We start from the raw sequence: 12,207 nt of genomic DNA, 5'->3' as shown, positions 1-12,207 counted from the left end.
GCCCAGGTTGGTCTCAAACTTTGATCTGCCTGCTTAGCTTCCTGAGTCACTGAGGTTATAGTCACGCATCACATGTGACTTGTTGATTCATTCTCATCCTCTCTCTCACACACACACTAAACAAGATTGAGATCTTATTTCTCCTGGAATTATACTGAAAATATTTAAGCATTTCCCACACCATTAAACTTCTCTAAAAAAACATCACATGGAGCTGGGGTGTAGCTCACCCAAGCTATCAGTTCAGTAGCTTTGCATGTGTGAAGCTATCGATTCAATCTTTGGCAACACACACATAAAACAGAAAACAACCCCCCCCAAAAAGCCCCTACATAATTTTTAAAATTGTGGAACCATGTCTATTTTGGGATTATATTGGCGATTTTGTACTGTTAAAAGTGATACATCTTTATAGTTAAATCTGGTCTCATTTATAATGATATCCTTGGGAATCTCAGAATTATTAGATCAAAGGATGTGCATATTTTTGCATTTCTTCTATATGGACAAATCGCTTTCTAGAAAAACTGGTCCTAAAATAGACATTGAGCTGGTGGAGTCTGATGTTTTCTCTTTAGCATTTAGTGTTTACAGCAATAATAATTTGTTAAGTGAAAAGTGGTACCACATTGGTATTTTAAATTTAATTATTAGCGAAGCTAAACACATTCCCTCTTTTTAATTAGCCACTTTTATTAGTTTGATCATGTCCTTGGATGCTTATGTTGTGAGGGGTTGAGTTTGTCTTATAAATTTCCAAGAATTTTTGTGACCTGAACCCTTTGTCACAGTTGTACACATTTTTCTTTACCAGGACCTTCGTTGATTTTATGAGCCTGTGTGTTTGTGTGTGTGTTTCATTTTTATGTAGAAAGCTTTTCTTTTTTTGTTGTTTTACTTTTATGCCATTACAAGTATTCAAAGTTTTCCTCTGAATGTGGGGGCCTAGAACTTTTACTTCAATTCTAACCCACCTCTAATCCTCCTTCTGGGCCTCCTGCCACGGTCCTTTGTCAGCTGGTATTTGCATGATAGTGGCTTTGCTCCGCCTCATCACCTTTTCCAGCAGCCTTTTATGGGAAGTAGAAGTCAGTTTGTCTAGGTTAAAAAAAGAAAGCTCCTCTCTGGGAATCAGCTCAGTGAAAAGACACTTGGCTTCAATGCATGTAGAATGAGTCGGAATGCATTTTGCAGAATATGACTTTGCACAGTTGTGGGAACTCAGACAGGGCACCTTGCCAAGTATCCTATGTACCAGCTGAAGAATCCGCGGGCAGCGAGTTGTAATAAAAAGGGCAATTTTTGCGCTCCCAGACTCCTACAGTGAAAGAACTTGTACTATTTCCAAACCAGATGCATTCTTCTGGTTGATGGATTCTGCCACTTGCTGGCTTTCTGTGTTTCTTCTCAGGGCCAAAGCTTCCTGTCCTGTAAGTCCAGCAGGAGCCCATGGCCTGTGGTCCCCGGGGCCTGTCTGCCCTGGCCTATCTAATGGAATCCCCACCCTGGGGGTGGGGGAAGCTTTGGTGGTGTTCTCAACTGTGAGGTGATCAGGAGTTTTCTGATGCTGCCTCTGGATTCATAGAGATTCTTCAGGGGTCTTTCAAACTCTGAAGCCTTTTATGCCCAGCAGTAAGGATTTTTGATCAGTTGAGCGTGTTTCGTTGCTTAGATTCCCTGGAAGATTTTGTTTGGTCAGTTGCTGAGACGTTGAAAAAGCCCTCCCGTAAACCTTCCCCGGTCTCTTCTTGTTCTAAAATTACCTAATTCTGTACCTTCTCATGCCATCAGTTCACGCAGTCAGTTTTCCCAAAAGTGGTCTCCAGGTGTCTCCACAAGTCCGTGTTTTGTTCCCTAGAGAAGGAAGGCGGCCAGGGGAACACTTGGGTCCACCATCTTCAGACGTAAATAGACTCCAAGAATCGCATCCAGTGTTTTCTTTTTTCTTTTTGTCCCCTGGTGGCCTGGTGGCTTCTGGACATGCAAATCCTTGGGTTTGGGTGTGGAGATCCTCACTCACCTTCAGACTCCCGGGAGTTGTCCCGAGTCACAAGCTGTATTCTTTCTTTCTCAGGCAGGAAATGTGGTGACGGGAGAGATGGTGGAAGAGCTTATTCTTTCCGGAGCAGATATCATCAAAGTGGGAGTTGGGCCGGGTAAGACCTGTTGGGAGACAGCAGAGTTGTCTGTGGGGAGGAACGGGACCTGGGGCTGGGGACACTGGCTGTGGCGGGAAGGGAATGCAGGAATGACTCATCCATGAATTCAAAACACATTTTTTTCTGAATGAATCACTGAGCTTCCAGACAAAGCTCCCGAGAAAGAGATGGCATTCAGCTGCTTCCTCATGTCCCCATGCACCTTCCAAATGTGGTTGCAGGTTGCTGGAATATGAGATCTTGATTTCAAAACACAAATGTGGAAGAAAAGAATGCAGATGTTATTAACAGTCCAGACACCTTGAAGAGCAGGTGAAAGGTGATGAATCCATGAGGGCAGCTAATGGACAATGATGGCTGAAATTTCTATTAATGTTTGAAGGATCCAAAACATTGCAAACAGCCTTGTGGCTGGCAGGCCATGTTTGAACTTGACCTGTGGCCCAGAAAGTTACCGCTGTTGGCTCCTCACCTGGACCTGTCAGTCAAAATTTTGCTCATCTCCTCTCCTCAGGCTTTCTCCTCTGGGCCCACCTCTGAAGGAGGGAGGTAGAGCCCTTCTGATTTTACACTGCCTGGCACCATTTTCTCTGCTGTACTCGCGGTTGACCTCACTGTCACGTTTTAAAATTCTGCCTTGTGCGTTCATCATTAATCACACACTACAAAGAAGAGGAAAGAAGATGCACATTTTCATTTGGGACTAAAAAGCAACAAGTATTTGTATAAATACTTCCCAGCCAAAAGACACTGTCAGAAAAGGAAGCAGCCTGTAACACAGTGAGCGGAGTGGGTGGATGAGAGAAGGCTGCGGCCCAGGACCCCTCGGGCTGTGACTTAGCACTGCTGTCATCCTCAGGGGACTAGAGTGTATATGAAGCCTAGCCCTGTATGCTCACAAAATAGCCAAGCTTTTAATACACAGGAGACTTTAAACTCCCGTGCATAAGAGTGGTTTTCATGTTACCACTCAAGGCATTAATAACATTTGGAACAAGAGTACCGAATAAGGCTGGTCTGCCTTTAGCTTGGACCCAGGGCACTCCGTAATGGACACAAGACATCCAGGAGTCGCGAGCCAGTGGCAGAGCAGGAGACACAGCCGGGATGTGGGATGCAGGTGACTCATTCATTCTTGAGGCCACGCATTCTTTGAGTGACTATTTATAGAGGCCTTATTAGGCACTGGGTTTTTCCTCCCTCCTGCTAGACAGCAGTGTGGATATCCATGGAGCTTACCGTCCAGCAGAGAGAGCAGCCTCAGCGTCCTTACACAAATATTATGCCGGTGCATCTGCCATAGAGAAATGCTTTTCCTTGGGGCAGCAATGTCTGAGGACAAAGCCTGAAAGATGAGAAAGGGTTGGCTGGCTGAGGCGGGCTGATACAGAGGTCAGAGTGTTTAGAGAAAGAATAGCGGGTCCAGAGAACCTCTGAGGTGGGGAGAAGCCTGCCCCTTTGGAGGGACTGAAAAGTCAATGGTCAGCAGCAGAGAGTTGAGAAGCGAGAGAGAGTTGCAGGTGCTCTTTGATCTAGCAGATTTGGTAAAGCGTGGGGAGGGGTGCTCACTTTCTAGGGGGCGTGGCGAGATTTGAAGGGGAGTGGGTAACATATGTTAAGGAAGCCTCTGCTCCCCGCTGGAGGACCCAGCCAGAGCAGGGCCGAACAGTGGAAAAGGAATGGGGCTGAGACAGGAGCAGGTGTAGGCGCTGACCTCAGGGTTTGGGCTACACGGGGACTCATTGCAGGCCACGAGGGAGACGGACTGCAGGATTGAGAAGGACAGGTCGCCTGTCCTGTTGAGGACAGAGGGAGGGCATAGGTGTCCAGAGCTCCTCTCCCTTTGCTGAGGGCCTGGCCGTTTTTCGCTGTAAGGACATATGACCTCTGTAAGGTGCTTGGTTTTGTGTCTCACTGGAGGAGAGGCGGTGGGCTTGCAGAGGTTTGTCACTGGGGAAACGGTGAAGGCACAGAAGCTGTGAGGAGCTGCAGGCAGATGCTGTGAGGTCCCTGGATGTAGTGCAGATGGTGGGAGTGTGAGGGCAGAGGGAGGGAAAGGGGCTTTGAATATTTTATGGGGGAGCCAGTGCCACAGGGGAGAGTGACAGAGATGGGGTCAGTGGGGGGGGAGGAGCCACATCCGGGACATCACCTGAGGACAGCGATGAGGACCCAGTCCTCATGGCCAGCGGTTCCACCCCCCCCAAGCACATCGCATGTCCTCTGCCCTGGAAAGTTCACTGCTGTCACTAGGGCAGGCTACATGAAAGTGATGGTGGGGGCTTGTGCTATGTCAAGTTCTGCTCACGCCTGACTTCTCCTTGGGGTCCCCCTTATTCTGCAGGTTCCGTGTGTACCACCCGCACCAAGACCGGGGTGGGCTACCCCCAGCTGAGTGCGGTGATAGAGTGCGCAGACTCTGCCCATGGCCTCAAGGGCCACATCATCTCTGTGAGTGTCCGGGGGCAGGGGGCGTCTCGGTGCAGGGTGGGAGGAGGCCTAGTGGTCTGGCTAGGAGGGGCCCCCGTTTCCTGACCCAGTCTTCAGCATGCACATCTTGCAGAGGGGGAGGGAGTGGGCCCTAGGCCACAGCCGTGACTTGGAACAGATATATTAGCCAGGTGGTAGGCTGAGTTCAGGGGGACTTGCAGACAGCCTTGAGAACACGGGGCCGGGTGGCCGTTTGCTAGGGCTGGCATCACAAAGCAGCGCAGTGTCAGTGCCTTGTAGTTCTAGAGGCTGAACTCTGAAGTCCGAGTGCAGGCAGGGCCCTTCTGGAGGCACTGGGGAAGGAGCCGCCCCACACCTCTCCTCCCCCTGCCAGTTCCTGGGTTTTGGGCCTCCCTTCCAGTCCCCACCATTCTCCCTGTGTGCAACCATAACGGGCCACAGAATCCCAGATTTGGGGTCCGGGAAGGTTTTCTGGATGGCGGATAGAGAGGTCTGATGGAGTGTTCCAGATGGCACAGAAGAAAGGGACTGAAAAGTGCAGGGGAAGCGAGACAGAACGGCCTGGTGGGGACCTCAAGGCCTCGGTGTCGGGAGTGAGTAGGGCGGGGTGTCAGTGGGGGCCAGAAGGTACAGGGGATGAGATGGGGACCGTGGTCTCCTTTTGTCTTTAGGAACTTCGAACTGGCTGCCTTAGGAAGTGCTGGGAAGGGAGCTGATGTGTGACGTAGGCTGAGCTGGGAGGTGACAGGGCTGCTCAGGGGGTGGTGGCAGCAGAGCCATGGATGAACTGACAAGTGTTTAGGTGCCCAATTAAATAAGCCGCTGCAATTGAGCAGGTGTTCGGGGGCTGGTAAAGGAGGAGGAGGAGTTGGCTTCTGGCTCACTGAAGTACAGGTGAAGAGGGACTCGTGGGGTTCACTTGGGGATGTGTGATTTCCAGACACTGAAGCCATCAGAGGGGGGATCTAGTGGCTGGAGACCCAAGGGCTTCATGGGAGCCTGGGGAGTGGAGGGGGCCAGGAGGATGCAGGGTGAGAGGTGGGGCCTGCGGTGATTCAGAGGAGCATGCGGAGATCCACAGATTGAGGACTCGGAGGCCAGGGCTGGGGACAAGGGCCATGGGTATGAGGGAGGGAGCTGCTGCGGAAATGCTGCCAGTGGCTCACGTAACTGAGGGCGAGCTCAGGGCATGTGTGGGAAGGAGAGAAAATGAGGACAGGCACACAGTGTCCCACAGAAGCCCCTGCTGGGATGATGCCCTGGTCACCAGCCACCGCATGTTCTTAAGGATTGAACAAATGAATGCCAAGCTGCAGTCTCTTCTCCACCATCCACGCACCAGCTTTATCCATGATCACCACTGAAACCGAGGCAGATAGTTATCCAGAGGTGAGATGCTGAGGACCAGAAGAATGTCAGCTCTGACAGTCCGTGATAGCCAGAACCGTGGCTTCCCCTATGAGGATGTTTTATATAGAAGCAGAGGTGCACAGTCATTCCTGGGTATCCTGGGCATCCTGGGCTGGTCCAGGCCCCCTTGCGGAAACCAGTGTCTATTTGTACCCAAGTCCCCATATAAGAAGGTGTCGTATTTGCATATTACCTAAGTATATCCTCCCTTATACTTCAATTCATCGGCAGATATTTGTAATAGGTAATATACTATAAATGCTATGTAAGTAGTTATAGTTTACAGTTTAGGCAATAATGATAAGAAAAAAATATGTACATGTTCAAAACAGATACATTTTTTTCTTTTCTCAAATGTTTTTGAGTTATATTTGGTTAACTCCAATAAAACTGACAGATATGGAAGGCAAAGATATGTATACACACATTTACATAGTTCTGTGTATATATAGACATATTTTAAAGATTGGTAGTACTGGTGCAGTTTTAGCATACCCATCCCATGTGGTCCCTGCTTTGCAGGTACCCGCTGCCAGTCCTGACTTTGTCAAGGAACTGGCACTGGAAGGTCTCCGGCACCGCCTCATGTCACATGACTCAGATAAGAACCCAGACCAGGTCCAGGTCCTCTACCCACAGTATAGAGCAAATTGCCTGTGCACCTTCTACTTCTTCATCTTGTTGTTTTATCCACCCATCCGTTCACTCAGCAAGTATTTATTGAACACCTACAATGTAATAGAAGCTAGAATAAATGGCCAAAGGTTTATTGGTTAAAGACTGAGTTCTAAGACCTACTACCTGACAGTCTTTACCTTTTGCCCCAGTGAACAGTTTAATATCTCTTTGTCAAACACCAGTGTATAAAAGTGGCACAGTGCCTGTCTGGCAAGCATGAAGTCCTAAGTTTGACTCCCAGTACCAAAAAATATATACAAATAAATAAAATAAAAGGCTGACATAGAATCATCACTTTACATTTGCTAAGTGGTGTTATCCATCACACTAAAGTCACCAAGCAGTCCCCTGCTGCAGTCTGCCAGCAGATCTTGGAGATTCCTGTAGCCGTGTTTTTGTCTGGATGCCTGAGACCCTCCAGGAGAGCTTGCTTCACACAGAACACTGGAGCCCATTCTGGTGATCGAGGCCTTCCAGAAGCCTCAGGTGTGATTAGCTACACATTTGCCATGACCTGATCCTTTTCATCATTAAGAGCCTTAGTGATAATTGGGACCCTGTATCATATATGATCACCATTTCCAAAGAGGTAGAAGTCAAATTGATAAAGTTTTACCAAGGGCTTACTTTGAGATATCCTAAAGGCTTTCTGGAACCTTCCACCTTGCTTAGTTGATAGAACTCTCTCAGGTAGGGTGGGGTAGTTGGCTTAGGATCTTTTTGCTTAGCATTACCTGATGCATAGCTAATTTTGCAGTTGTCTAAGTGTGGGCCCCAGACCAGCAGCATTATTGTCAACTGAGAAATGGTTAGATATTCTTGGGTCCTGCCCCAGACCTGGTATACAACTCGGAATCTCCGAAGGTGAGGCCCAGGTGTCTGGCATTCCAAGCCTTCCAGGTTACTCTGAGGCATCCTCCAGTTTGGCGTATGCAGAGGAAGCTCGGCCTCACTGGCTGCAGAACCAGGTCTCACCTGCTGGTGCCCACAGAGCAACCTACCTGCCCGTGACCATCAGGGGCAGTGACATCCCAGGCCGCAGAGCCTGTGCTATAGGAGGTGGACCCCCCTGTGTGCTGCAGAGTTCTCAGTGTTCCATGGATGGTTTCCCAGACAGGGTTAGGAATACAGTTTGTAGCCAGAAGTAGTTTGGCTTATTGCTGCCTACCAGCTGCGTTTTTGTCTGTCTTCAGGTTCAAGGTGGCCATTGCCCCCGCAATCCATTTGTCTTAAGAATTTCCCAGCCAGCATCTCCCACTTGTCCAGCCCTGAGCCCTCAGATGTTTGGGATCCCGCCTTTGTCCAGTTTCCTGCTAGCTGTCTCATTTCACACTTAGGCCACCGACTTAGCACATCTGTGCTGTTGCTGTTCAGAAGGGCGCCCCCCAGGATGAGGGCTCATGATCACTTGGCTGGCCTTGCCTCCTGTATCTATTTATTGTGGCCTCCATGGGCTTCGTTCATTCAGGGAGGCAGAGCAGAAAAACTCAAGATGCCTGCTATGTGACCAGTTAATTTTTTTTTATCAGGCCATTACTTAGAAAGACCTAACCAAATTCATCAAATACAATAATCTTTTGTTTGGAGTCTTGACAGACTTCCCCCGAAATAGGCTTAGCCTAGGAAAAAGCAGATGTGCAAATAAACTTTTTAAAGGAAATAACCATTATCAGAAATACAGTTAGCATAAACTGGGCGTGGTGGCATACATCTGTGATCCCAGTGTTGTGGGAAGCTGAGGCAGGAGGATTGCAGGTTCTTTTGTTCCCAAGCCAGGGCAGCATAGCAACTTAGCAAGACCCTGTCTCAAAATTAAAATAAGGGCTAAGGAGATAGCTCACTCTGAAGGCCCTGGGTTCCATCTGCCAGTACTGCAAAGGGGGAAAAAAAAGCAAGATAACAAACTAATTCCTCACTGTAATCTTGTTTTTCTGTTTTATAGCTGTGTTGCCTTGGGAAAGTCAGCCCAAGTTTCGTTGTCCCCCCACCCACTTACAGATGACCAATTCCTGATTCTTGTGTTTGAATGGGGAAAGGACTGTTAAGTTCATGATAGTTCTCTGTGGTGCATTGCAGGTGCTTGATTTCAGCCCCATCCTCCCCAGGTTTCTTTCTCCCATTCTCCAGTGAAAGCCTGAGCGAGTATTCTTAAGCAGAAGAAACATACAGAAAATTCACAAATCAAACTACCTCCCATGTCCTGTGATACCTTTGCTCCCGAAAGATAATGTTAATTGTCTTGAACAACAAAGCCAGTAACTCTTGTAAATCACTGGCTTGAATATTTGTGTGGAACAAAATACGTGCCAAATTGTTTTTCTTTTAACATGCTCCCAGCAGCTATGAGTTTCTGTGTGCGGGAAACGTGTCTCAGCTTGCAGGCGGCTGCCCTTCCACCCTGTCTCCTGAGTACACGAGAGATTGCTTTGAGCAGAAATTACGTAAATGCTAGAAGGGTGTACGGTGCTTTGTCCTACAGTGTCGCAGTAAGGTAGATGGCATTTAGTTAAATGTGCAGTCGGACCTGTCAGCTGCACAGTGTCCGTTTGTTTCATAAATTCACACACAAGCTCTGGTTTCCTCTCTGCGGCACGTCGTGAGGTCATGCTAACTGCACTTCTCTGCTTCTCTGGGGAAGAAAGGGGTTGGTTTTCCTGTGGTCCCAGTCACATAGGGCCCACAAGTTGGCCTTGTCCCCAACCACAGTCTTGGGGAACTTTCAGGAGCTTGTAGGAGACGTCCTTGCACATCTGTGAGCACACAAAGGTGTGTTGTTTTGAGGTCAGATTGGTAGGGGCCTATTTTAATTGGAAGTAAGAGTTTATTTAATCTGTTCAAGGTTATGGTTTGGAAGCCTGTTGAGCAGTGCTGGTTTTGATAAAGTGGTAAATTGACGGGCACGGGAAGGGCGTGGAGGTCATGCCCAGAGTGAGAATACAAACAAACCTGCGGGGGTTGGCAGCAGTAACCGTACACAGAGCTCCCACCCTGCTTCGGTCCTCACGTGAGGGCTCGGGCCACATACCCAAGATGCACCGCCCACCTCCGCCTCATGCCTGTGCCCTGCGCACTCTGAGGGTTGGGGAAGCCACACTTGATGGAGGAAACAGCTGCCGTCAGGAGAGGTTCCTACAGGGAAAGAGAAGTCTCCAGACCTCCCTCTGCCAGGCTGGAGTCCTGGCTCCTGGATTGGCCAGCCTAATAAGCACTAGAAAAGCAGAGACCTGTGTTGTCAGGTGGAGAAGCTCTTTGGAAAGTGGTTCACCCCTGTTCTGTGTAGATGCCCTCCAAGGGGCAAGCACCTTCCTGCACATTGACCCCGGGGTAGCCAGGTGACCTTGTTCTCTGTTCCTCTCCAGAGTGGGTCCTGTCACAGGTAGGCCCTCTGAGGCCTTGAAGTTTCCCCTGCAGCTGCACAGATTTCTGCTGTGACGTGACGCTCGCTGCAACTAATCCTGTCTCCCCTGCTGCCTTTGCTCTCCTTAAACTTCTCCTAGGCCACACTGGAAGAGCAGGCAGCAGCCGGGCAGTTTGTGTCCCTTTGGTGTGTAAGAAAAGCAAGGAGCTCTATAGCCTGGGGGCCTTGTCCCATGTTGCTGGGTATAACATCACCCAGGGTCTGTCCGGCTTCTCGGGGACCCAGCCCTAAGCTCACGCTCCAAGTGGGTGTGGGGACCAGACACCTGAAGTGAGGGTGACTGCCCCAGTATACAGGGAACAGGACATGAAAGGGATGGACCTCATGTCCTTTTCTCAGCTCCTAAAATAATTTGGCCCTTGTACTAAATCAGTCTCCTCTCGCCAGGCAGGGAGGGAAAGGTGACCCCTGAGAGAGGCAGAGCGTGGCCGGGGAAGGCTGGGCTATTACATAAGGGGCTGGCAGAGAAGGGGGCCGAGCCTGTGGTAGCTCAGCTCTCCCGCCTCCTCCTGCTGCCCAGCTGGGGCAGCAACCTGGGCACCCAGGGGCTAGGTGGTGCCAGGCCCCAGCCCACGGAGGACTGGCTGTGGCTTTGGGGAATGTGGGGTGAAATATCCAGGGCTTGAATTAGACCAGAAAACACCTGGCCCTGGGCTGTGGGCCAGGAGGTATGAACTCCTGGTCCCTGAGTCACTTCAGGAGGGAACAGCCTGGCCAGGCTCCTTCTGATGTCCTATCCTTGCTCTTTCCTCTTTGAAGGATGGAGGTTGCACATGTCCAGGAGATGTCGCCAAAGCCTTCGGTAAGGACCCAGCTGTGGTGTGGAAGGGGTGGTGGGGACCTGTGGGTCATTCTGGGCCCATCTTCAATTTCCTCTCCCTGCGTTTCCTTCCCAGTTGGCCAAGACCTTGGGTTTGGTTTGGTTTTAGTCTGTGGCTCTAGGGTGACATCCTGCAGGCCAAGAGTGGGTGAAGCCACAGCCTCTTCCCTGGGGAAGACTTGGCTCAGAGAACCCTTGGAAGAGGATAGCACCGGTCTCATGTCTAGGGATGATAGCCCCTTCCGTCTTTCTTGTGGTGCTGGGGAGGGAACCCAGGGCTTTGTGCATGCTAGGCAAGTGCTGCACTACTGAGCTGCACCCCTAGCCTGAAGGGGCTCTTTTGACTCAACCTAGAGTAATTCCCTGGGAGAGTCCTGGCCAGTTTCTCGCCAGAGACTGGGGTGCCTGCTTCCCACTAGGAGGCAGCTGGGACAGGTGTGACCTGGGTGTTTCCCAGAAGAGCACTAGAAAGTCCCGCATCTCATCATAAGGCACAGTAAAATAGGGCTGCCGAGCCCCATATGGGCCACGTAATGTTTGCAAACATTATATAGATGTCAGAGCTACCTACACAGCTGAGGGCTCCAGACTGTTCAGAGGGAGCTACGGGTGCTCGCAGGAGGCAAAAATAAAGTTCCTAGGTCCCCACCCTTTCCTGACACAAAGAGAAAAAAAATTTTGATAGCAGGACATTTTCTTAGAAATTCTGTTGTGTGCTTTTTAAACAAAACCCCCAATGGTGACAGAGGAGACCCTGGGGGTGGCAGAGTCTGATAGCAGTTGAGAGAGTGTCATGAAGCTAGGACTTCATACCGGTCTGCTCAGAGATGTTACCGCAGAAGGGAAGATGCAGACGCTATGCTCTTCCAGCTTGCCTGTTTCAGTGGCGGACAGGACTGAGGGCCCAGGGGTGGACGAGGTCACAGTCCTCAAGTCCAGGGCAGGGAGAACTTGGGACCTCTGCTAACTCCCGCCCCCCACCTTACCAAGGGTCACAGCTGTGGCCATTCTCCGTATTCGAATGGAGTCCATCTTGGTTCCCTTCTCATTCTTCTACGTGCTGTATACACAGGCAGGCGCTGAGCACACTTTAAAGTGACCCCTAAGAAGGTCCCGTGTAGAGAAGTCGCGGGCCTTTGGCTTCACACTCAGCTCGGTTTTTCTTGGGCACCTTTTTCTCCTCTGCCACTTAGTGCAGCAGCATCTGTGCAGAGGCTCAGGGGAGGGGGAGGGACCTGGGCAGGGAAAACGCTGCTTAAAAGATATGAGAG

The 12,207-nt window shown here is 50.0% G+C and overlaps 1 protein-coding gene across 2 annotated transcripts in view; it reads left to right on the top strand.

The window, feature by feature from the left end:
• Positions 1–12,207, top strand: part of Gmpr (guanosine monophosphate reductase) — a 49,729-nt gene that overhangs the window by 29,195 nt on the left and 8,327 nt on the right. For both annotated transcript variants that reach the window (XM_005403415.1, XM_005403414.2), the window contains 3 exons: positions 2,075–2,156; positions 4,504–4,610; positions 10,876–10,918. In XM_005403415.1, the coding sequence (XP_005403472.1) occupies positions 2,075–2,156; positions 4,504–4,610; positions 10,876–10,918 (232 nt within the window). The remainder of the gene's footprint in view (positions 1–2,074; positions 2,157–4,503; positions 4,611–10,875; positions 10,919–12,207) is intronic.

This window comes from Chinchilla lanigera, unplaced genomic scaffold (assembly GCF_000276665.1).
Source record: "Chinchilla lanigera isolate Chin_1 unplaced genomic scaffold, ChiLan1.0 scaffold00082, whole genome shotgun sequence".
Taxonomy (NCBI): Eukaryota; Metazoa; Chordata; class Mammalia; order Rodentia; family Chinchillidae; genus Chinchilla; species Chinchilla lanigera.
Note: the sequence above shows the minus strand (reverse complement) of the source record. Positions and strands in the feature narration are given on the sequence as shown.